The 26,010-nt window shown below is 41.8% G+C and overlaps 1 protein-coding gene across 1 annotated transcript in view; it reads left to right on the top strand.

The window, feature by feature from the left end:
- LCLAT1 (lysocardiolipin acyltransferase 1) overlaps window positions 1–21,284 on the top strand; it is a 75,590-nt gene extending 54,306 nt beyond the window's left edge. The window contains exon 5 of the mRNA XM_009958001.2: window positions 20,776–21,284. Coding sequence (XP_009956303.1) covers window positions 20,776–21,284 — 509 coding nt within the window. The remainder of the gene's footprint in view (window positions 1–20,775) is intronic.
- Window positions 21,285–26,010: the final 4,726 nt, after the last annotated feature.

The raw sequence follows: 26,010 nt of genomic DNA, 5'->3' as shown, positions 1-26,010 counted from the left end.
GGCAATAGCAAGTAATAGAGGAAAATGCTACTCTAGGCAATGGTAGAATAATGAAGAAAAAATGTTCCAACCCTTGGCCCAGAATTCATATGAATTATAGGAAGACGCTGTGTTCTGTGTAATCTTGTTTTTGCATCTTACCAACACAACAGATGTGAGCTGCAGGTTGGGTCTTCTGCCCTGAGGAGACAAGCCTGCACCCATGTCGTGGATGGGTGTGGGAAACAGAGAGTGCTTATCCTCTTCGGTGGATGAAGGAAGGGGTTTCTAATACAGAAACATACTGTGCATATAGCATCCAGTCCACTCTCCTGACTGCGTGAGCTAGCAGTGGGAATACCCGTGTTCCGCTTCCATCAGCAGTCAGCAGCATTCCCCAGCAGCCCCAGCACAGCTCTTTGGCAGGGTTAGCTTCTGCAGGCTCCATGTGCTGCAAGGGCTCACTGCAGGATCAGGGGGAGCAAAGGGAGCATCCAGTGCAGGGCAGGAGTCTGCAAGCTCACCCCTTTTGGAGGTGGGTTGTTACTGAATTGGTTTAGCTCTATCACCTGCATCCTAGGAATAAAAGTGTCTTAAACCCTCCTTTCAGAGAGAAAGGTGTTTGCTATCACAATGAACAGGCTACATTTGTGTTTTGGTAGCATGCTGAACAGTCACATTCATATCTAGCCCTCTGCCCAGGACAGTTGTCTCAGCAATTAAAGTAGTGCAGACACTGGATCAGGAGGCTCCATATTCAAGGTAATCCCAGGGGGGCAGAGAGCAGTCCTGAGCTCAGATGTGTTTATTTGCCCGTGAAAACACGGGTCTTTCTGCTGATAATATGAGAGTATCTCAAATACGAGTCTGCCAGCTCTTCCTCCTGCTTTGAGCAGTCACTTTCCCTGCATCTGAGTTCCCATGGCAGGGCATAGTGCATGTTTCATGAAGTCCTTCCAAGCAATCTCTCTGTCCCTCATACCTAGTAAGATCGCAAACAGAAAGAGATTTCTGTTAGTCTCCACCTCAACAGCCAGGAAGATCACTTGGCCGTGCCGTGGAGGAGTCACGGGTAGCTTCAAGCATAGTATTACTGTTAAATTACCAGCAGGCACGTTCTTTAAACCTAGTTACTGAATCCTCAGATGTAATCCATGTGCAACAGCCCTTGTTCCAAGGGGGCAAGAAAAAAAGAAAAAATAATGGAATGCAAATATAGATATTGTATCCGGAGATGCATCTTGCCTGGAAAGCTAATATCTGTAAAAGTCTGCCAAAAGTAGCAAACATTAGTAGCCCCATCTTGCAAAGAAACAAGGGGTTTTCCATAGCAGTGGTTTTCTGTGAAGCTTTCAGATTTTAAAAAGAGCAAAGAGCTGTTGATGTGCTAACTTTTTTCTTGTTATGAACCTGAAACTACCTATGTTACAATGGACAAAATGGAGAATATCTGAAACAAATTCCCCTCATGGCTGTTCTTTAGCTCTAGATTACAGACTCAGGAGAACAGCTGAATTGGAGGGTCAGTCAATTTATTTTCTGTATTTCTCCAGCCCTGATCCAGCCTCTGGTGCTGATCAATTATAACAGCAGCAGCAGATTGCATGTCAGGACATCTTATGAAGTGAGAAATTAGGACTGTTTGAAGACTACTTCACAGATGTGTGAACCCAGGAACAAAGTGAGAATTAGACTTAAATAATATGTAAGTGTTATGAACTGAACCTGGCTTTGGGTTTGGGGTTTCTTTTAATTTATTTTTTGATACTGTAATAAGGAGCAGAAAGTGAAACAGTATTAAACATATTCATAGGATTTAACAGGAGTTCTGAAGGTATGTCCCCAGCACCATGGTTATCTTGTTCTCTAGGTAGAAATATGGTATTTAAAGCAAAACCAATATTGATTCATTCCTCTAATAAGAAGTAATGAAGAGTATTTATACATGTCTATTCGCTATGTATGGTGAAGGCAGAAAATGAAATGCAGCTCTCTCAGTGGCATTTAGGAACACGGAATTTATGATGTGCTGCAGTTCCTTGTTTATTGTGTTTCACAATGTATGGTTGTCTCTCATTTCCATCATATACCTTAATGTCTGACATACTTCAGGTGCCAAAACATCACACTGTGGGTTATCCACAGGCTACATTGGATTTACGATTTCCTACTTCACCTTTGTAATCCAGAATGTTTTCTGTGTCTTGATAGATAAATGAGCACATCTTGCAGTAAAAATTTTATATGGGAATTCCTAGAGCAACCAGTACAAAAGCTGTGGCATGCTATACAATTAATGATAAAACTTCAGCTTTGCATTTATGTTGAATCATGAAAGGAAGACTGAAATCCCCTTTCTTAATATAAAATATTTAAAATCAAGCATTTATTATGCCGAGATTTGATAAGGCTACTTACCAGCCTAGACATGTTTGCACACAGCAGTATCTTCTCATTTAAATTCAATCACAGTCACAAAACAAGCCTGGCTTAGACTAGCTGAAGACATAAACTTCATTTTCATCTCATTAGGCCACCTGGAAGCAACAATCAGTGAGTAGTCCTGACGTCAATGGTCTCTCTACTTCATTAAAATGTTAATTTCATGGCTTTAATTCCCTTTGTAAAACGTGCTGCTGCAGGACACTATATGCAGATTTATTCTGAAGCAGACAGATATCCATGCCGTATTCCTTTTTTAGTGCCTTAGGTTCCTTTGGATTTTTATTTTTGGCCATTCCTGTTTTTATAAACTGCTGTGAAAAGATGATCACCCTAACAACCAAAAAGTAAATATTTTCTTAAAACAACCCTCTGAGAATGTATACTTAAGAATCAGGAATTCAGGGCATCATGCATTTAGTGGTATTTTGCTCTGCTGTTCCCTTTTTCAGTATTCAAAAATGAGACAGGTATTGTTACTGGCTAACATTTTCAGGCAGTAGCTCATGAAGGGAAAGCATCACATGTAGTAAATTACAGAAGCTACATAGATCAGCTGTAGCATCAACATTTTTAGTTGAGGTACTGCTGATGTCAAGACAAAATGACAGACTTTTCATCAGTTTTAGAATCCTTCCTTGATAATATGTACTTCCTCAGCATTTAGTCATTTTCATCTTGCTTTAAGGGGTACATTTCTGGTTTTATAGCATACTTCATAATTGTACATCATAGAATGAGTTCAGCCATCGGTAGTAGAAGTATGTCTTCAGTACAGGAAAGTAAGAGAAGGTAATTGTTCATCTAGTCTTTTTTTCCCCTTTTACTGTATACAATTCTTTTTTCACAGTCTGAGTATTATTGTATATTTTTTAAAGTGCTATATAAACTCTAATTATGTTTTAGTATGTCTATGCTTTCTATAGCTAGAGTAATGTATATTTCTATTGCAGATGGTAAGACCAAAGTACAGGGTCTGGACTTCTCAGGACCCATTGCTGATTGAGCTGCCTGGCTCATGAGTACCATGCTCACCTGGGTGGCTCTGATGACATACTTGGGTCTGAGCTGGTGACAAGACTCAGCAATAGGTCCTCCCGCTCTTCCCTGGTGGATACTGTCACTTTAGACTCTGTACAAATCCTACTGAGCCCCCACTGGCAGGTGGTACCAAGGCCTTTCTGTGAAAGACCCTGGATAATGCATGTATGCTGCCTCATGTTAATCTGGCTGGAGGTGACAAAGACCACCAAATCCCAATCCAGCAAATAAAGGAGTTATTTTTCCTAAGCACTAGACCCATCTGAAGTTTTCACTCTGGGAATCCCAGCTAGGCCCAGGAGGATGCTTCCGGTAAGTAACTAGGAACAAGTGCTTCATTTGGCCCTCTATGCCTGCCTTGGGACTGCCAGGAGAGCAGTGTAGATGCAGCCATATCAGTCTACTACCATGTACATCTCTGCTAGTTTTCTTGAAGGTGTGTAGCTCAGGGAGTGAAATAGAAATGTGCTCTGTAATTGTAACTGAGAAGTAGCCAAAATAGCTTTAAAGATGTGAATACAGTAAAGTTAAGAGCCTTCCAGACCTCCATCAAGTTTCCTATTTCAGATTAGGTAAGATAATTTGCCAATGAGTCTAAGAACACGTTGGTACCTATTTTGTCACTCTTAGTGTCAAGAGAGAAGTTTTTTGAAAGTCAATGAAAACAGATGGGCAGTAGCCAATTCATTTCCATCTTGGGGCTCTTGCTTACAATGCTACTTCATCACAGCCAGCACCATAACTGAATGTACTAGTCAAGTTAAAATGCCAAAGCATGCCAGGGTTTTACTCTATGGATAGAATTATTCATTCATGTCTACAGTTGGTGAGAGTGGAGTGATACTATGACAACTTTTCAGATCACAGATAGATGTAGAAAAATATTCCATTTTGTAACCTCTCTGAGATGTTAGCTGTTATTGCAACAGCACATTCACTCTTCTAACACTGTGTTTAGATTTGACATACAATATATCTTATAAACTAATCAAAGAATTTGTCACTTTGGTGTGCAGTCCACTTAAATATGAGTTACTACAGGCGTCTGAACAGAAGTTGTCAGTTTGCCGAATTAATTTTATTCAATGACATTTGAAAGGCTGTTTCTATGATAGAGCAACATAGTTAAAGTTGCTGTCATCGTTTAAGGAACTTATGACTGTAGGTTGACATGGCTTTGGGAGAATAAAAAGGAGAGGTCTGACTTTTGTTTTGCATTTCTTTTGCCTCAGTCACTAATTATCTGTAGTTCCAGAGATAGTCATGCTGTAATTGCTTATTGTTTGGTTTGTTTACTTGTTTTTAATGCTCTCAGAAGCAGGGCAGATGGAAGAGTTGGTGGGAATTAGTTTATGTCACCATTGCTTAGGCAGAAAATATACTGAGATGAGTGGTGGACTTTGGGTTTCAGCGTTTGTCATGCTTTCCATGTTTCAAAAAGTATAGCAAAGCTACTGAAGTTCTCCTTTGCTCGTGTTTGCGCACAGAAAGGTTTTTACCAGAACTACCTCTTGGAGCTATACTACCTTTGAACTCAGCCAAGATACTCGGGTTTTTTCATCACCCTGTTGTTTATTTGTGAAAGACCAACTGGCAGTTCATCATTCTGCAGCTCTCAAAAAGTCTAACTTTAACCGTTCCTCAGGTGAGAGATTATGCTCTTCGGATAAACTTGACCTCTCTCGCCACCTTTGTTGGCCTGCTGCGTGAACCAGTGGCAACTTCTTTGTTCCCACTTGTAAGGACAGCCTTTTTCTTTCCACCTGGCATGTAAAATGAGAGGTATCCGGTTGCTCCTGGCTGATGAAGATATTGTGCCTTCCTGCCTGCTGTTCAGAGTTTTCCACCACCCTGGGTCAGATCTCTTCCCTGACTCTCATTCCTCCAGAGCAGAGGTGTTGGTGTGTTTACTGGTGATCAAGAGGGCTCTTGTCCTTTCCTTCCTGTCTGAAGCTCTCCACAGTTGTTTGTGTCCATAGACCAAATATGAGTGAGAGTAGCAGTCTTCACCTAAAGTCTATGCAGATGGTATCTAGATTGTTCATGGCCATTGAGAAAAAGGTTGAGACTAGCAAGACTGGATGTTGAGTGTAGTGAACCATGTTACGTACACAAGCACTTAAGGGAAAATATCAAGGTACTACTGAGGAGCATAGAGTTTTCTGGGATGTGCTACTCATGAGTGTGTTTCCAATCTCTGTTTGCTGTTCTTGTACACCTCGGGATCCCGAAGTGGAGGACGCTGTGGATTGAGGACTACATGATGTCTTTTGTGCTTTCAGTGGTAAGCCTGGGGGGAGCAATGTGCAGAGACATTGTTCAGGCGGTCTTGAGGGAAGGTGTGTCTGAACTCAAATGTGTTAGATATAGCAAAGTGTATTTATGGAAAACATCTCAAAAGGATTTGCTTCTATGACAGATAGTTTCTCCCCTTAATTAAGCATTGTCCTCTCAATGCACTGTGTGAAATTTAGGGGGCTTCATTTTTCCCAAGTTAAAATATTTAAGGAAAACAATTGTGTGCTGACAACAATGGGCTTTTTTAAGTTGCAGGCCATTTGTTTCTCTAATTCCTATGAAATAAATTGAACTGCCTAAGTTGATTTTATTCATTGTGGTTTATTTGTGTACATATTCATTTTTGTGTCAAAAAGCCATGTTAAAACATTAGTAATGACTGCTCTCAGAGCTTTCTAGCATGCAGTGCCAACAGAGTTAAATGTTCCACCGAAGTTTAGAGAGGGAAGTTTATAGCAGATATTTTCAGGAAACTAATTTTAGACTTCTGTTCAAGGCCTGTACAACAAGAATTTACAACATTTTCTCATTTGTGACTCCAGCTGCCAGTATGGGATTGCCTTCTGACCTTATAAAAAACCAGCAGACCACTGCAGCCCACATCTTTAACATGAAGGTACAATGCATAGATTATGTGCCTAAACGTGGTCTTACTTGCCTTGAGCAGAGCGATGCATTTGGATTAGTGTTCAGCCATTGGGTACTGGGATAAGTGGTCTTTCTCAGCCTTGTTCTTGCAATACTGAGACCAGATCTGAAGATGAACCACGGGCCCGTATCTAACACTTTTGCTGTCCTTGAGGTAGATATTCAGTTTTTACCTCTCAGGCTGGCAGACTGACAGCATCACACATGCGGAAGTACAAGGTGGATGCCCAGAATTCAGCTTCTATCTGGACACGGGAATGGCTGTTCAGGCACCCTCAGCAGTCTGTGCTCATTTTCATTCAAAGGATTGACTTCAGTGTAATTTTTCTAAGCATTCCTATGAACACCAATAGTTGCAACAAAACCATTAGCAAATCATTTTATTTCTAGAGAAAGATCTTTTTGCTGCTGTGCATTTGAGATCACTGTGATCCCTCTTTCATCTGCAAGGCCATGGTGCTGTGCTTTCACAGATCCTATGGTACGTAGCATCCCTTTTTCTTTTCCATGGCACTGTCATGACAGCTTCTGTTGGTACAGCCAGTCTCACATCACCAATAAAACATAACTGAGCTGGAGCTGAGGGCGTGGATCCTTCCTTGAGGAAGCTTATCTGCTCTTGGACCTCCTTGTGTGGATTTTCTGTAGGGCAGTGAAGGGTGGAGGAGCAGCTCCCTTCCATGCTTCGTTTTTCATAGTAAAGGGAAGAAATACTGTTTGCATTGACACTGTAGAAATGTGATGCAGGATAAACAGTGTATGTCCTTCACCTTGGCTTGAGTGAATGAGGAGGGTAGCAGCTAGCCCATTTTACTGGAAGGACCACCACCCCAGTGTCATCAGGAGAATGTTTGGTTTCATAATAAGAATGGCTTGAGCGGCTTTTTGCTTTTTATTTAGGAAGAAAACCAGGAGACACTCAGTTATGTGCCATGGGTACCTGTAGGTAGGTAGGGTTTGGGTCTGATCCCATATTGTTCAGAAGGAAAGGAACTATATAATCATTATCCTTTTTAGAAATTTTAACCACAGCCTGTGGAAGGATGGCAGTGCTTTATCTGACAAATATGTCACTGTCTTTCATCAGCTGATTATAATCATCTTGGAAGTTCCAGTGTGCCTGTTTTACCCTCTTCTTTTTACTATTGTGTTTTGTTTAACTTTCCCTAATGAGCCCAGTGAAAAGCAATTGTTCTAAATAAATCATGTGCGCTACAAAGCAGTATATCACAATTAGGCTTCCATTATGCTTTAATTAGGCATTCCATTATTAAATTGATGTCTTTGGCTTCTTCCAGGTCTCAGACTAATCCTGAAACAAATTCCTCTTTGTGGATAAATATTAGTCAGTCGTAATTAAAGAGTATTCACTGGAGTTGCAGCTTTTCATTAAATCCCTTTCTGATTAAGGTGGCTCCCCCAAGTACTGAGCTGATTAAATTTAATAAGATTTGCCCACTTGTGTGTATCATGGTCTGGTGGAAACTGTTTTAGCACCAGGGGTTTGGGAACAATAAGTTCGTATCTCAGTGCAGACAGTTATGGATCTAAATGACTGTTATGCATAGTGCTGTATGCTCTTGTGCCAAGGGGCTCTGTGGTTTGTGTGTTTGGTCAGCAGAGATAAAAAAACCATGGAAATTGAATTAGTAGTGTTGGAGCTGAATATCAAAGGGTTAAGTTACATCTAGAGGGTTACAGTAAAGAATGGAAGATTAGAGTATGTTAGAGGCTCTGTTTTGTTGACTATTTAATGACTGGGGCTTTGCTGCTTGATTGAAACCCGAGTGCTTTTCTGCCCCAAACTGATTTTGCTCAGTGAGATGTATAGATCAACTCATTCCTCTGTAAATATGCCTCAGCTATGAATTCAGATAATAAAACAGATGTTCCTGACAGAAGTTCTTCTAATGGCAGAGTATGAAATGTTTTCAGAGCAAAATCCTTGTTCCTGGATTTAAAACAAGGTGGAGCAAAAGCATGATGTGGCTTTAGTATATATATCCATCAGAGAGAAGTTACAAGCCTCACAATTTCCTGTGTGCTGAAATTATGCCTTCTTGTCAGGCTGCTGGTGCTGTTCTGTATTCCTCTTGCTTGGTAAACAGAAATGAAAACAAACCACTGTGACCAAGAATGGCAATAGTGCAAATCAGCAAGGCATGAAATGCAAGAGATCGGCTCAGGACGCCTGTGGAAGTACTCCATCCAAATATTTGAGGTGGCTGCTAGCAGGTGCTTTTTTCAATGTCTAGTTCATACTCTATTTTTAGTGCAGGGTACATTTTGATCTAGTGTTTTGGGTTGGTATCGGCCATATTTGTAATACTCAATGTCTCAAAAGTTTGAATGCATTTCTTCTCATGTATCCCAAATATAATGGTAGTGGGTAGGTCATCTAGCCCATCTTTTGTATTGTGAGGAATCCAAGTTGACCCCTAATTCAGAGGTTGCTCTTCCTGGGGCTGCTGAAGGCTGCTCTAACCATGAGCCATGCCTGGGACAGTTTGAAGAGAGCAGGGTCGTAAAACAGTGTCAGGTCACTAAGCAGCTAAAGAGTACTCTCTAGCGGTTGACTTCGGGTAGTGATAAGAACAAATAGCAAAGTGCACTGAATTAACACAATTACTGATCTGCAGCCATTAAAAAAAGGAAGAAAAATAGGGTAAGGTGAGGAAAGGAAGCTGAACTTCGTATCTGAATTATAGAAAAGAATAAATGTAATGCACTAGAAGCCAAGAATAAAATATCTTTTCTCTAATAGTCATCATTTTTTTTAGTTGTTGCTACTGTTACAATACAGTGCTGGATGATGTTATGCTGTCCTTCCATTGGCATGAAATAAGAGCTGACGGAAAGAGAAGGCCATGGTGTTTCTGAGGATATAGGATGCATTTTGACCTGTTGATTACCAAGTGGGAGCTGCCACAGCTGCTTCCTTCTGAGTATCTGTGGTGAATATCTCCTCACAGTGTCTCTAGTTTTGTAGTGACTTTACAAAAGACGAGACTCAAAATAAGTTGCATGGTCAGACTGGAGATTGACTGGGCCCTAATGTTTGTCTATGTAAGACTGTGAAAACTCCTACCCTACATCCTGGCAAACCCTAAACTATTAAAAAAAACCCATAGATGTATTTGAAAAGAGTGTAAGCAGTGGCTGTGTAACAACTGGAGGAAATAACATCTAATAGAATGAACAGGGGGATTGGGAACGGTAACACCTTTAATGCTTGTATTTGAATTGGGATCCTGAAAGCTAACGTATGCTTTTGTGCCTCAACATGGCAGTTCATACACACTGTTACTCCTTAGATCTTTAAAAATGTAGCACTTTTCCAAAAATGCCAGGTTTTAAACCAGCTGAGTTGTTTACCTAGCAGTAACATGTTGAGCATCACTGGTATGGCAGTTGTGTATGTAAACTGTTCCGGAGTGTTTTGCTTTACTCTTGACTCAGTGAGGCCAGTTCAGAAATGACAGTGGAAATTGCAGATGCAACAGCTGAACTCTGGCAGAACTGGATTACCTCGAACAGGGATGTGTTTTCTGCTGTAGAGATTGATGCTTAATTCCATCTGCACTGGAGAGAGGTTGTTCATCCAAACAGAGAGCAAAGAAATGTACAGGGGTGGTTTACTTCTTTCTCAGATTCCCAGTATTTCAAATGCACAAGTAACAGTATTTTAAGTGTATTTGGTGTGTTATTTTTGCTTAATTGTCATGATACTTAGCTTTCCAGAAATACTGGGATTACTAGTTTTGCTTTCTTTTTAAAAATAAAATTAAATCAGCCATTTCCTAGTTTATGTGCATTTGCCTGTCTGGCAAGTCATCTTTTCATGACAAGGTAGAGGACATCTGATGCATTTTGAAAGGATTTCGCTGCATTATAGTAAATTATCTTCATTGCAAGCATAATTGTGATTCTCGTCTGAGTTCGTTGGATGTTTGCCACAAAATTCGAGTTAAAGCTTAGTGGAGTTGGAGAGTTGCATACCAGTGTGTCAGTGTCTGTCTGTTACATGAAATACCTTTTTTCGGTATGAAAAAGTAGTGGTGTACTATAAGCCTAGAAACAATATGTTTTCTTCTTCCTAACATGTAACATACTTATGAAAACCAAATCCCATATGTGTATGTAGAGCAGATGTGTAGTATGGGGAGAGCCAGTAGGCAGGTGGAGGAATAAATGTCATTTTTGTTACCTGGATTTGATAAATACAGTTTGGGAATGACAGAGTAGAGTGGTGAGTCAGTTGTGCCTGGTCATCCCTAATGACTGAAAATAACTTGTTATTCCAACCCTTTTATCCCTTCTCTCCGCATATTTTGTTTATAGCTCAACCAGCTTTTGCTTTGCAATTTGTAAAACAACCCATCAGAACCAGGGAGGGAAGACCAAAGGGCAACAGCCCCCAGGCAGTCTTGTAGATGGAGCCGCTGGGTCAACATGTTTCCCATCATGATGGCTGGGTCCTCCCCTCTCCCCTGCACACACTTCCCTTGTCTGCTCAGAGATTCCTCTTTTAAACAAGCAAACTCGGTTCGTGAAGTCATTAATCGGTTTGTGTTGACAGCAGTACCCAGAAGCCACGTGCGGTGTTACAGACAAGCTGGCTGTGACTTTGATAGCAGCCGAGTCAGAGGGCCTACGTCTAGAGAGGTGGCAATATAGAGTTGTGTCTGGAAAGCCTTAATGGAGGTTGTGAAGTGTTGTGAAATGCATGAAATCTGGCACCACAAACCATTCTTTTATTTTTCCTATAAAATGTAGCTGTGCAAACGATGCCTGAAGTAATTATGAGCTAAATGTTCTGTATTTCACTTCAGCTCGACACATGCTTAAGTATTTTTGTAGTTTAATCCACGAACTAAGAATCAGTTCAGCACTGCGTATCTTAGCTTGCAAGGATAATATACTTCTTGATCTGCTCTTAGCTTTCCCACAGTACTGACTTCTCATACCATAACTGAACTACACTGTGTCTTCCTTCTTGTATTAGCTCTGGTTTGGTTTGGAGAGGAGGAAAGGAGATGGCAGGTGTGTCTGCTGATGAAAAGAGCATCTCTCGCATTCAGATAGAAGAGTGGAGATCTGCTCCTGCTGCCGTAGTAACATTGGTTTATAGTCTTGCAAAGAATTGCTCAGTCTGTAAGAGGCATTTAAGTCTACTAGTTTTTATTGGCATTACAAGCTCAGTGTAGTGATGCTGATTAAAAAAAAAAAAATTTGGGTAAATTTTTGTTTACTTAACTGTAGTCCTCCCTATTTTTTGAGTTACAGAGAGGGTGAGGGGAGAGACCTGTTAAAGCAACGAAAGTGAAGCTGATTAGCAGACACCAGCCTGGGGTGGGAGGATCTCGGGCTCTGTCACAGGTGAGAGGTGGAAAAACTCTCCCATAGCTTGTTTGTGTGCACTGATTCAACTGGGGATCAACAGCCTTTTATGGATGGTGTGGTAGGCTGTATTCTCCTCACCCAGAAGAAATTTCCCTGAAACCGGGGAGCAGTACCTGCCAGCTCCCTTTCACCCTTTCAGCGGTGTCTCATCTCCATGGGAGGTGGCTGCCTGGTTCAGCTATGGAGGCTCAATGGGTTTTCCATTGGAGAATGGTGGGTTTTGTGTCTCAGCCCTGTTGTGTGTCGCTTCGAATCCTGCCCAAGTGTTGACCGGGCACGCTCAGTGTAGCTTGCTGGCTCCATTGCCTTCCAGGATATAGCAAAGGGCTTTATAATGCTTAATAAACAGGGCTAAATATCAGCTCTCACAGCAGTGCTGTAGCTACAAGAAAGGATGTAGTCTTTGGAGGCATAAAACCAAAAAACCAAGTAGGAATGTTAGTACTAGATATCTGTGTATGGACTTGATGAGGCCATTTTGGAAAGCTCTACCTGATTCCAGCACCCACACTTTGAAAAGTATGTTGAAATATTAGAAGAGATTGAGAGAGCTACAAGAGGGATTTGAGCTTTTAAAAACATGCTTCGTATTGAGATTTTGGAAGTTTAGTTTGATCAGGAGGAGCTTATGAGGTTGGCAGATCAGGCCAACACTCAACTACACGAGCAGACAGCTCTTTAATTTAGCCAAGTTATATGGTTATATGGTCAGGAAGTAAAAGTATAGAAATACTGTACACAACACACCCACACACACCCCACACACCCCCATTAATTAGAGAAATTGCCTGTCTCATGTTAAAAGCTTTAAGGCAATGTAGGATGTCTGTCTTACAACATCCCATGGCAAATCCAAAAGCATTCTGCATAAGCTCCTGTGGCCTGTGTTATTCAGGAGATCAGATTAGATGATGATAACAATCCCGTCTGGTATTAAAATAATTAAATGAGGTATTTACAGAGATTTCAAAGTCAAAGCGGATTCCTGCCCCCAACAACTTCAGTTAGGGATATTGTTTTACACATTAATGAGATGCGGCACCAGGCTGCAAAACTGTGTGATTTAAATGTATTTAACAAAAGAACTAAGCACATGTAATGATTGCTGATAGCTATGAGGATGTCCTTATATCTCTTGATCTTTGTACCAGCCAGGCTGGAGGTACCTCGTAGGGGATCCCAGTAGTCCTCCATTCCTGTATGCAGCACCCAGAGCACATTTTCTTCCTGCTGGGGAGCAGAAAGCAGCCAGGGCTGTCCCTTCCTCAGGCTCCCACCCTCAAGGACGAGAGGTGCAGTTTCCTTAACTCCTTCATGTCAGCGGGTGGAAGGCCTTCCTCTCTCCTTGTATCACAGTGCCAGTGGTAAATCACATAGCTGGAGAAAGAATTGGTATGCAGGATCGCTCTTCTCTGTTAATCAAGGCCAGCATTATCGTTCTGTCTTTTTTTGTTTGCTTATTTGATTGCTACACTTACCCAAAAAAGATTTCCAATAACTACTGAGTTGAAAGTGATTTAGATTAACCCTGGCTGACACTGCTGCTTTAAAGAGGGCTGCCTGAAGTTTTAAATCTTCACAAGGATGATACTTCCCAGGAGGGGCTGTAAATCCTTGAAGCTGCTCCCTCCTGATACTGTGTTCTCAAAGAAAAATGATTCAAACCTCAGGAGCCAAGACAGTAATATTTCCCAGTAAGCAGTTTTAGATGGCTTTTGTTTTAATGTCCAAAAATGTATCTTTGTTTCAAAGCTAATGTACAATACTCAGATATTGTGAAACATAACTACTTTTGTTCTATATGCTTCCTTCTCTGCTTTGATTGTTGCTGATCAGTTTATTTATAGAAATACCAAACCTCCTTCTGTTGGGTTTCCTAAGGAAATGTATATAAGGTTGAGGATATTAAGGGTGCAAGGAGGGAGCTACAGCCAGTGTTTTATGGAAGTCTGGAAATGTATGAAGCATGTGGAGCTGTATGATGAAGGGACAAGTATGCTGCTTTGCAGGAAGAAGCAGTTATAGTTATATTGAGGTGGGAGATGGAATGGACAAGGACCTCACATACTGGTCCCACTTTTCACAGAACAGCTTATTTTAAGGTGATCATGAATATTTTGTTGTGAGAGCATCTCAGTATGCCTCTCCCCATTCTGGCTCAACAACTCATCGGAGCGCTGTTCTGTGGTGTACTGTGGTTAAGAATAGCATCTTCTTTGATGGATCAGTGCAGGGGAAAAGACTATAATCCTTGTATGATTTAAAGTTATGTCAATGATAACTAAAGTAGGACAAATTACTGCTGCCGAGATCCTTGCTAGGGATGGAAATAGGTAATAGCTATCACTGTCAATGCCAAGGAGACTCAGCTGCCTGTTCACCTCCCAGGCTGCTGAGAGTCTGAGCAGTTTATTGCACGGATTTGCATGGGGTCCATCCTCATTTTTGTCTCACTGATGGTCATTTTGGCTTTAAGAGCTTCTGTTCTGAATCATCATTTTGGCCCTCAAGTCACTGTTTATCTGGATCCTTTTGTCTCTCAGTGAGCTTGCTCAGCATTGTTCTATCCCAGGTATGAGCAAGAAAGTGTCCTTGTCATTGACATGAATCAGAACTGAGGAATGAGCAGTGCTTGAGCTCCCAAGTGATGCTCATAGCAGAGAGGATGGGTCTGTCCAACCAGCCCACTTATTTGGGACCGTGCTGTGGGGCTGAGCATCCCTTCTGGCAGTTAGCACCAATTACAGCTGCCTTGCAACATTCTCTTTGCAAATGTGTTTGAAAGAAGCTGAAATAGTTTAAACCTGCCTTTTACATTCAGGTTGTGTTTCCTCCCCCTAGAATTAAAATACTGTGCTGACATGGTATTATTGAACACACACAATTAAAAGTAAATTTCAGTTTACCTGTGACATCTTTAATTTGAACATAGAGAGGCTTTTGGTTGTAAGGTTTTATAATAGGTGGTGAGATAAAACATTTATCTGCACACATGCAAAGGAGCACAGAGGCACAAGGGAGAGAAACAGATCCCCTGCCTGGCACCTCTGAGGGCTGTCATGGGGGAACCATCAGCCCATGGGTGATGCCCATCACAGTGAGTCAATGGGAGAGGCTTCTGTCCGTCACCTTACAGACTGAGGGGTGTTACTTCTTGCAAGGCTCTGGGACTCATTATGGGGTGCCTGAGAGGAGCGTTTGAAGATTGTACAAGATTTATTATGGGATATTTAGGGGAGGAACCAGAAGTAAGGAAAGAGATGGTTCAAGGTGGTTTGGGAAAATTGAGGAATAAGGGATAAAAGAAGGGCTCGTTGCACATAAATGGGGCTGGACAGTACACTTGCTTGGCTGTGACTTGAGCCTGATCAGCCCAATCTGCCCGATCTTCTCATTAAACCCTGTTTCTAACTATTTTCCTGGGTGAGGGGACTCTGTGGGTGAGTGTATGGAGGTCCAAGTGCCAGCAACCAGAAACACCAGGGTCCGTGTCTATCGTGTGGGTGCGTATGTCAGTGTGTGATCACTAGCAACTGTCAAGCAGGACCAGCGGGCAAGTAGGGTTGAGAGGCTTGAGACCAAGGTATCAGAGTGGCTATAAGTCTTGGTCAGATACTGAAGAGGTCAGATGGTAACAATTTGGGTATTAGAGGGACTGCAAGGTCCAGGCTGGTGGCTGAGGAGACTGTGGGGTCTGGGGTCAGCTGAGACCAGTTTGTATGTTTATTGGTCTCTGCATGAGGCAGCTGGAGAAGAGAGGATGTGAAGACCAGCTACTGGGAGGCCCTGACTGTCTAAGACCAGCTACTGGAGGGGTTGACAGTACATGTGTGTCCATGCAAGGGGTCTGTGACAGCCACTGGAGGGGGGCTGTTTCCCCAGGGGCTCGTGTCCAGGTGCCAGCACCTCAGAAGACCAAGCAGCATAGACTATCTATGGCCAGTTGCTGGAGGGATCCATAGCCTGTATATATGTATTTAATTCCCACTGACAGACCTTTATGCTAATCAACCAGAGAAGGGAACATGATGAGGCCATTTTGTTTGCCTGAGTGCTGTGTTTTCCGTCCATGTTGATCCGTGGCCATCCAACGGTCTGTGTCTTGTGTGTGCATATTGGGAATATGTGCTCCTAGCTGCTGCAGGGAGCTGTGGCAATGTCACCTCTGCTGGGCTACAAGATGCTGCAACTTCTAACGTAGAATAAAAATTCTAATGGAACAGCTGGTGTAGTGAAAGAAAACATCCTAATTTTTCCTTGGAAAGGTTGTTTTGTTTTGTTTTTTTAAAAAAAGGCATGTTTCTCTGATGCTGTTACTTTGGTCATGAGCCTGGTAAGTTCTTGCTCTGCCACCTCTGAGTGCAATGTGCAAATCAATCAGCTGTGCATTGTGATTGCTTGAAGTCATGTTGCATATCAACAGAGCCTGAAATGTAAATAACTTTGATTGGTGCACAGAAAGTTTAAAAAACAAAAAAAAAGTGGTTTTGAGGCATTTTGTCATCCCAAAATGGAGACCACCACATGGATTAATCATCATCTGCATGTTATGCAGTTTATAGCTGCTTAATAATTAGAAATAAACTTTGTATTCACTCCTGAGCACTGTAGTAAGCTTTCCTTTTCTGAGGTGCTTTTATAAAGCATAGAACAGAATATTGTTCATGGGTATGAAGGACACATAGTTCTACTGCTGCAGAAGGAAAGTCATGAGACTTGCCTATGTTTAGCCTATATCTGGGGCTAAACTGTAACAGTTGCTCTATCACAGACCACCCCTCACCAGCCAGGAAGGGGAACTGGGAAAAGGAGAAGAGACCCAGTGGGTTGAAGTAAAAACAGATTTAATGAAACAGCACGAGTACCAACAAAGGTATACAGAGTTATACTCAGACAAATGAATATGCAGCAACCACAATCAACAGGAGAGCAGGGAGAAGGCAGAGGAGGAAGAAGCACCAGCAGGAACCCCACAAGACCTCTCCTTCCTCAGCAAACCTTCCTCCTTTATAGTGACCATGGCAGCATGGTATGGGCTACACCTGTAGCTGACTCAGGTCAGCTGCCCTGGCTGACTCCAAACTGCTAACAGCCTGCTGAGCATGGCTGGGCTGTGATTCTATTCCAGCCAAACCAGAACAGGCTATAAAGCTACTGAAACTGGTGTCTCTGTCCTGAAGATTTAGGCTACCTGCCTGACGTTTTAGCTTTAATGGCAGTTTCTTAGCTTAATTAAGTTTCAGATGCAAAACTGTGAACATTATTTTGTTTCCTCTGTCCTTCATTCCTTCCCCAATGGGATGTGGATACACACAGGATAAAGATCCCTCAGATGTCACTGAAAGTATTGCAAAAAGTGGTTTGTCCATGCACAACTCTTCTCTGAACTATGAACAAATATGCTTGCTTACTTCATTTTTGACCCACTAAAGAAGTTGAATGATGTGGTTTCCCTTAGGGCAATTTTTTCTTTAAATGTGCAGAAGGAGGCTTTTTTAGCAGATCTTTAAATTCAGGTGGAAAAAAGATCTGTAAAATCAGTGGCTGCCCTGTGTCTTCACTTTGGATCACTTTCTTTTGCTGGTTAACAGACACCTTGCTTTGGATCGGAAACATGTGCCGTTAGGTATCTTCAGACTGCAGAGACAAGGAGCGTAACTTCAGAGGGAAACAGAGACAGCAAAGTTGCTCTAGCCAAGGAATTTTGTCCCTGCTCACAAATCATAGCATAGTTTGGGTTGGAAGGAACCTTTAAAGGCCATCCAGTCCACCCGCCCTGCAGTGAGCAGGGACATCTTTACCTGGATCAGGTTGCTCAGAGCCCTGTCCAACTTGACCTTGAATGTTCCCAGGGATTGGGCTTCTACCACCTCTGTGGGCAGCCTGTTCTGGTGTTTCACCACCCTCATTGTAAAAAATTTCTTCCTTATCTCTAGTCTAAATCTGCCCTCTTTTAGTTTAAAACGGTTACTCCTTGTCCTCATCTGTTGCGGTAACTTTTCTTCTTTTTAGCAGATTCACTGGTAGTGTGGTTGGCAGTGATGCATTGACCCTGTCCATGTTAAAAGATGCCATTCATAAATCAGCAGAGAATATGCAGAACCTTTTTGTCCAAATGTGGATCCCGCAGCTTTACTGCACATACCACTAGCAGGGCATGCTTCTTTCAGCAGCTGTAGAAAACTGATTGAAGCTAGTCCTTTCCACATGCTTGCCTTGCCAGGGAATTAAAGCTTCGGGCTGCCATTTGTGTGGAGTTTTTAAATATGTATGACCCAAACAAGGTGCCTGTTGAGAAAGCCTCTAATCCTCTTGCATATGAAACCTGGTATTCTGATCTTCACTCTTTGTGATGTTTCTGTGCTCTCAGATATGTTAAATCTACCTTTGAAGTTCGTTTCCTCTTGTGTAAAATACACTTTAATAGGGGAATCTTGCAGCTGGGAATTAGGAGATAGTTGGACATACTGAGCAGGTCATGTAATCATCCTTTGCCTTGGTTTCCCCGTTTGTAAAGCAGAAAGTGTCATGTCCACCCCCCTGTACGCAGCTCTTTGAGCTTTGTTCTTCTCATTTAGAAGCCATGATGTAGCATAGACCTTCTACAGTCTGGCATGAAGCCCTGCTGGAAGGTATCTTGTCTGAGGATGCTACAAATCCATAGGTAAAGAGTAGAGGTTTCCCTGTTTCTGATTAGGAATTCACGGGCACAAATATATCTGCATGCTGAAGGGGTCAAACCAGTTGTGTGGTTGCAGGGAGTCCTGCCCAGTCCTGCCAGTCCAACACTTGCACAGAGTCAGAAAATCTGTGTCTTACGCAAATCTGATGATTTCTTCCATGTGGTCTGTATGCCAGTGATCCTTATGTGTAACACCTTGATTTTTCAAGAACATTTGCATCTAATGGCAGACTGACTGTTTAGCTACAAAGACACAAATGGCTGCAAGATGGGTGAGAAACTCACATAGCCAAAAAACTTTTCATAGGCTTTTTTTGTACAAGGATCTCAGGAAGGCTGAACTTTTCTGGCCCCCCTCTTGAGATAAAGTGTGTAGGTGCCACTAGGACCTGTGGAGCTATGGAGGATCAGCAGGAAGACAGATTGTAAGAGATGGATATGCCTTAGAGGCTTGTGTAGCCGCCCTTCCCCTAGCTGGGCCAGGAACTAGGGGATATCTGTCCTATAGGATGACTGTAATTCCTTCTGATGGCAGAAATATTTGGAGTAGGGGGAGGGAAAAATGCAAGCTGTTCTCAAAGTGAAAACGTTTTCTGCTAAGGTGCAGCAGGCTGGCCATTGTTTCCCTTTGTAAGGACAGAGTTTCTAAGACACATTGAATTTTGGCATCTCTTGGATCCAAAAGGTTTTACCTGTGCAGAATACAGTGATCCTCTGCTTAGATAGGATGTGATCGAGTAGCTAGACAAAAGCTGGAGTATTGAGTTTTGCTTTGATGGACCTCCTAGGAGCCATATATAGCTCCTTAAAAACCCAAGTAACCTGCGACAAAACTGTCCAAGAGAGACCGTTATAAGACAGCACAGTTATAAAATACTCTGAAAGGCTCAATAGGGTTTTTTTCCCTCTCTTGTGATGTTTGGAGTTGAACTTCAGATACATCATTTTGAACATGGCCTTTTAAAGTAACTTTCTATTCTGTCCCTGTCATTTTTAGAGCTGTAAAGGAAAGCCAAAATGCTAGGGAAAGGATGCAAATGAAAAGGGGGAGCAGGGTTAAAGAGTAGGTTTTGATCATCTTTGCAAGAAGTGACATCATCTGTGAGAACAAAAGTCTTCAGTCGCTACAACTGGAGACAGCTTTTAGTCTCCAATTCTGTTTTGCCCTGAGCCAGCCAGCCAAACAAAAACAGTGGGATAAATCACTGCTGGCAGAACTTAACAGTTATGCAACATCCAGTGTGCCATGCGCCTATTTTTAGATCAGTTTTACACCAGCAGAATTTACTTTATGAAATCTAAAAAGAATGTCTGGTCAGAGGCGGAGGGATAAAGAGGGTATTTAGAAAGTGCAAAATGTAAAAACACTTAATGCAAAGACGCGCTAGCAAACCCCACTCCAGCAGTACTGATATCCTTTCAAGAGCGTTGGCTCGATCAGGCATGATAATAAAGAGTAGAGGAGGTTTTTTTCATCAGTATTCCCTTGAATTTCTAATCTGCAATTGCTTTCTCAATGGTTAACTATACTCGCTTTACCCAAATAGCTAACTATGTGTGGTTTGCTTACAGCTGGGCTTCTCCACCATTTATGCTGTACTTTGTCTTTACCAGATCTGGAATTCAGTAAGCAGCAGCTCACCTCTACAGTTCTGGGTGGTCAGATTTAAAGAAATTGTGTTAACTGGAGTAGTCTGCAAAGTTAGCTGAGCTACAGAGATACCCTCATCCTTTGTGAGATATCTTAGACTTAACGGGCTCCTGATATTTAGCTGGTATATGTTTCACATATGTTTTCTTAATCTTCAGCGAATTAGGATTGTGTATGCTGCTTGCCCCAGATCAAACCATCTTTTTCAGTGTTCACAGGAACATACACTAAGTTGTATTTCATTAGCTGAAAGCAATTTCAGGTTGCAGCACAGGTATGAAGATTAGTCTCACATACTGTGCTTTCTATCCAAAACTGGGTGTGCATCTTTTCTTCATTAAATTTGATTTTATCCTCTTCCTCACTGTTGTAATTCTACATTAGTTTGTGCTGTGTATAATTTTGTTCCCAAAGATTTTTGCTCAGATTCAGAAAACAGGTAATGATTGGGAAAAGTTTGACCTTTGAGTCTTTAGTGATTCTAGCAGATGAAACATACTCTGCATAGCTGACGTATATTTGGGATTTCTGGCACAATTTGGCTGGTTTTCAGTTACGCCTTGAAGCGAATTAGCGTTCTGACCATTGCATGATCTGTATTGATCTTTCTTCCCCAAAACCTTTCTTCTAGGTGACAATCTGGATGCTATCCATGACATAACTGTGGCATACCCCCAAAACATTCCTCAGACAGAGAAGCACCTTTTGAATGGAAACTTCCCAAAGGAGATTCACTTCCACGTCCAGAGGTATCCCATAGAGACAGTGCCCACTTCTAAGGAGGAGCTGCAGCTTTGGTGCCGGAAGCGTTGGGAAGAGAAAGAGGAGAGACTCCGATGCTTCTATGAAGGTGGAAAATGCTTCAGTGCAACCAGGCAAAGCTTTATTCCGCCGTGTAAATCTGAGCTCAGGGTCCTTGCGGTTAAGTGCATCTCGCTCCTGTATTGGACAGCGTTCCCACTGGGTATGCTTGCACTGCTGTACCTGTACAGCTCTGCGCGATGGTATTTTGCAGCCATGATCATCTTTTTTGTTGTGCAGCAAAAGATATTTGGTGGGCTGGAACTAATTGAACTCGCTTGTCATCGGTATTTTAAAAAGCAACAGAAATTTCACGACACAAAAATAAAAACCAATTAGTTCTGGGGTAGAGAAAGATGTAAAAATGGGTGAGTTTGAGATGTCCTGCAAATTTTACGCACAGGGGAGAATTTTTGCATGAGAATTGTCTTTTACTATCGCCGTTGTTAGACATTTGCACTTGATTCTGTGAAGAGAAAGAAACATGTTAGTTATTGCTACACGTGAAAATGGTAGTTTTTATCTCTGAATGTAATTTCAACATCGCTCTTGCAAGCAGCTAGCAACTGCGTTCTGCTGTAATTAAGAAACAAATTGCTGGATTATTGAACAATCGTAAGGTCGTTAATAAATGTGACATGCACTGAATTTTCATGTAGAAACCCAAACTGTCCAGCTAAGAGAGACAGATGTATGATTTCTGTATAATCACATTGTCATAAAGCGTGCACCAGACTTGGAAAGCTGGTAAGTTTAATGATGTTTGATGGTAGGTGGAAGTTGGAGGAGAGGTTGTTCTGTTTCTTTTTTCTGTTTCAAGTATTCAAACTTATTTTAAAATAATATTTTCACGTAAGCTTTTCCAAACACTGCTGAACCTACCACTATTCAGCCAGCTTGGTCACCCAGAAGGATTTTTAAGCCCTGCAGTCTTGTGTTGTAGTACAGAAAACAGTGCTGGCTCTGCCTCCATGTAAGTCTTAACTGATTATTTAACAGACCTATGCAGCTAAGTTTTGATTTCTCACTGTTTCATACTGTTCCAATCTCCCTGTTAGCTGTGGGAGACGTGTTCCTGCTGTAGTATGCAGAGCTGCAGGATAGGGGAGCTGGTTTTTTTGTTGTTTTATTGGTGTTTTTTTTTCTTTCAGAGGCAAAAATAAGTGTCTGTCTCTGATTATCTGGCAAATGTTTTTCAAAAAACATTATTTGATTGAAAACATTTTAGTTATTTTTCAGAGTAGGCAAGGTACTTTTTTTTTTGGGGGGGGAAGCATTTATTTTGGTTTTCACATTGCTTCCTTTGGCATTTCAAGTGTCCATATAGACAAGCAGGAGGACCGCTTGTTCCGTGTGTGTCAGCCAGAGCTGTTGGAATGCATCTGATGCAACGGTTGTTTCCTTATGGGTACAAGAGATGGGTTTCAGACTTAATCACAGCACAGGGAAATTGAGCTACATCTTCCCTTGCAGCATTCTCTTTGATTGCCTGATGACATCATTGCTTTTCCAACCTCCTATGCAATTTTTGGAGGGTTCTTTTGGGGCTCCCACTAGAATGGTTTCGCTTATTTTCATGACATTCAGAAAATCTGAAGGCTTAAACTCAGACAAGGCACTTTAAAGTGTATTCCTTGTCATATATAATAAAAGTAATGTTCATGCTTACATAGTAAGAGACATAAACATTGCCAGCACTCAGGAGACACTTCAGGTTAGATTTGTTTTTCAACCTCAGAAATGTTAGACCACATGTATTGCTGCAAAACCTTCCTGACTTACTGAATATTTGTTGTTCATTGCATGAAGGCTTGTTTGAGCTGAACCGAGATGCCTGGCTCCATATTTTGAGTGGCATTGCCGTGGAATGTGAAAGTACAAAAAGTGCAAAATGTATCCTGTACTATGGTGATATCTCAAGCATTGGGTCAGCACGGTAGACGCATCTGTTTTCTTCTAAATTACAACACTAAACATGTTGTCTAATGTGTTTGTATCAAAGGCCGTTTTCTGAATGAATCACCAGCCTCTATTCAACTGTCCCTTGCAAGGTGACAAGTATTTTTTAATCTATGCTTATAATAACTAATTGTTTATTATGCTGAAAGTACTTGAAGCCATCCGTTTTACTCTAATTTTTTAATCCCTTTTTTCTTAAAAATAAATAAAACTAGGTTTATATTTAGGGTTATGTTTCTTAATGATTTTTTTCATATTTATATTTGAGTACCTGACAACTGATGTTTTATTGTCACGAGTGGAAAGAGGTCTTTTCTGCACTATGAGGACTTTTTAAAATGTAATTCTGTGATATGAAAGGCATGGTTGCAGCTTAAATCTACATAGCCTGGTTTTTCTTTGCCTAATACTCTGCTTTGGTGCAGTTCCCTGCACATCCAGGTAACTCACTGCAAGGGAAAACAAAAACCTCATTTATGGTTGATACAGAGGAGACCTAAAAGGCTTCTTCTAGTCTGTCCTGAGCCACGGCTGTGCTTTCATACCAGGAGTAACCATGGCCAGCCTACTCCAATAGCCTTAACATAGTCTTCAGGAATGACTTCGGAGGACAGGTTATGTACGTTAGTGACATTAATACCAGCTACGCTTTTCTCAGTTGTTCAGAGACGTTTGTGCTGTCATCAGATGTATCAAAAATGTCAGTGTGAGTCTTGGTCATGGAGCAGTGAAAGGATTACGTCTGTGTGTGATTAAGAGTTGGGCTCTGAAAATAAAATCATATGCAATCTACCTTTCACCTTTCCAAGGGTTTTTCTCCCAGCCAGAGCCAAATGCATAACCTGCTGTAATGAGGTAAACAAGCTGCAATTCTGCAGTTCATCCTCCTCTCTCATGTATTCCAATCGAAGAGAAAGAATAATCTTCTTGTCAGCTGCTAATGTCACATTTGCAGTGCCTGCCTCCATGATGCGGGGTGGCACAAGGTGAGTGAGGAATCCTCCTCTCACAGGGAAGGGTGACTGACGTAAGTTTTCAGATTATGTGCATCATTTTCCAACTCAACCGGAAATGCAAGAAAGGGGAGAAAAAATTTAATAAAAAGAACAGGCTTTGTGAATATCAAAGCTTCTTTGTTTAAAAAACTATTAAAGAACTGGGGGAAGATCTTTCTGTGAATGCTTTTTTTCCTCTTTGGTCAAAATGTAGCTTTTTACTCAAAAGGTTCTAATATACAGATTTTTTGGAGACTATTTTGTTCTTACCCTGTTCCTTTATTCAGAGTACACTAAGATGGCACTTAGGGACACGATTCAGTGTTGGACTTGGCAGTGTTAGGTTTACAGTTGGACTTGATGATCTTAAAGGTCTTTTCCAACCAATGATTCTATGCCGGATAAATCACTTTGAAATGTTTTCAATGCTGTTAGATTAAAGGTGCTAGTACTCCAGGAATAACACACACCCCTCTTTCATGGGGCGCATGTTGGCACCGAGACTCATCTCACTCATCAGCATGTTTGTCATGGCTCACCTGCTCTCGTGGTCCCAGCAGCCGCACTGCTCAGCAGCAGCTGCTCTGTCCACGGGACCTACAGGTCTTGCTAGGTCTTGCCTACGTTATTTGAGATCAATGACGTGCTTTGAGGATACTGCTCTCGTTTGCCCAATCAAATGTTTCCTCATCAGCATCAGGGGTTTCTTTCTCTCTGCTCAGAACAGAAGGTTGAAGTCCTGCCATCTGTGTTTGTCATCAAGTTCATCTGGGTAGCAGGACGTCAGATCAAGGCATTTCTTTCTTGGCTTCAAAGCTGCAAGGCCCAAAGCTGGTCTGTAAGGTGTCGTCTTGATCATATGAAATGTAGTTCCTAGTTTTGTGCATTGCATCGATCTGTGTTGTTTAAAAAAATCTGTGTTTTTATAACTTGATTTTATATGTACACTGTGTGAAAGGAAACACCAGGATACTACAAACCTACAGAAAGCCTTAGTTTTCAGAGTTCACTGATTCTCTTAGAATGTTTTAACCATGTACCAGTTACTCTACAGCAACAATAAAGACCTGAAGCATTGCATGTGTTTAACTTTGCTGTTTTCTTTTTACTGCGCGAGATGCTCTCTATGCACCCATATGGAACAAACCTTGTCTTCAATCGTATGACTTTTGGGCAGACGAGTGTCTGTTTGGGTGCTTGACCCATGGTTTGTGGCTGTTGGGGTGGTATGTCTCCCTTCTCACCGTGGGAGGTTGGAAAGGGGTGGCTGGCTGTACCCGCTGTTCTAGTGTCTTCATGTAAAGGGACGCAGAAGCCTTTGAGTGTGCAAGAGGTACAGCTCAATTTTAGCCTTGCTTTGCTGCTTAACCAGTGTTGCTTAAGAATAAGCTGTGGCTCAAAAGAGCATGTTAGGTAGCAATACATAGTTAAGTCCTCCTTTTTAGCTATATCCTGTTACCACCCTTGTAATTACTGACACAAGAAATTATCTATGGCATGGTTCATGTTCTTAGAGGACCTGTCTTTAATGTAACTTCAGGTCACAGGCTCCTTGACTTCTCTCTCCATTGTCTGAGTATGGAAGGGCAAGGGCTGTGTTTCTCAGGAGCTGTTGTGCTCCTTGTTACCTAATGGGGAGCAGCCTTGCCGTGACCGCCGCACCCCACAGCAGTCCTAGCAAAACACCCGCGTCTCCAACAGGTAGCATGTGTCAGAAAGACCACAAGAAACAGAGACCCTGGTAGCAGTTTGTACAGCTGGAGATGATATTTGCAATGGCTGCGTATGCTCAGAGCATTCACATCGGTCCCCAAAAGTCAAAATGAGCCATGCTCTGTATTGAGCAGCTTCTCTCTCTGAAAAGGTGGTTGTCTCTTCCTCTTTGTTTCCTCAGAGCTCGAATATGCAATGGAAGTATTGATTTCTCTGTCTTATCTGCCATTACAGAAAATAATAGTAACAGAGGCCAAAGCTTTCACCCTCCAGCTGCCCCAAACACCTCCTTTGCTGTTCCATGCAGTGGGTAAAAGGTTGTCTTATTTCCTGAGGACTTTGAATCAGACTGCAAGCTATCTATCTCAACCAGAAATTATTCCCGGGAGCGGGGAGCA

Source organism: Leptosomus discolor, chromosome 2, assembly GCF_034619465.1.
Source record: "Leptosomus discolor isolate bLepDis1 chromosome 2, bLepDis1.hap2, whole genome shotgun sequence".
NCBI classification, from domain to species: Eukaryota; Metazoa; Chordata; class Aves; order Leptosomiformes; family Leptosomidae; genus Leptosomus; species Leptosomus discolor.
This window is presented reverse-complemented; position numbering and strand designations above follow the sequence as displayed.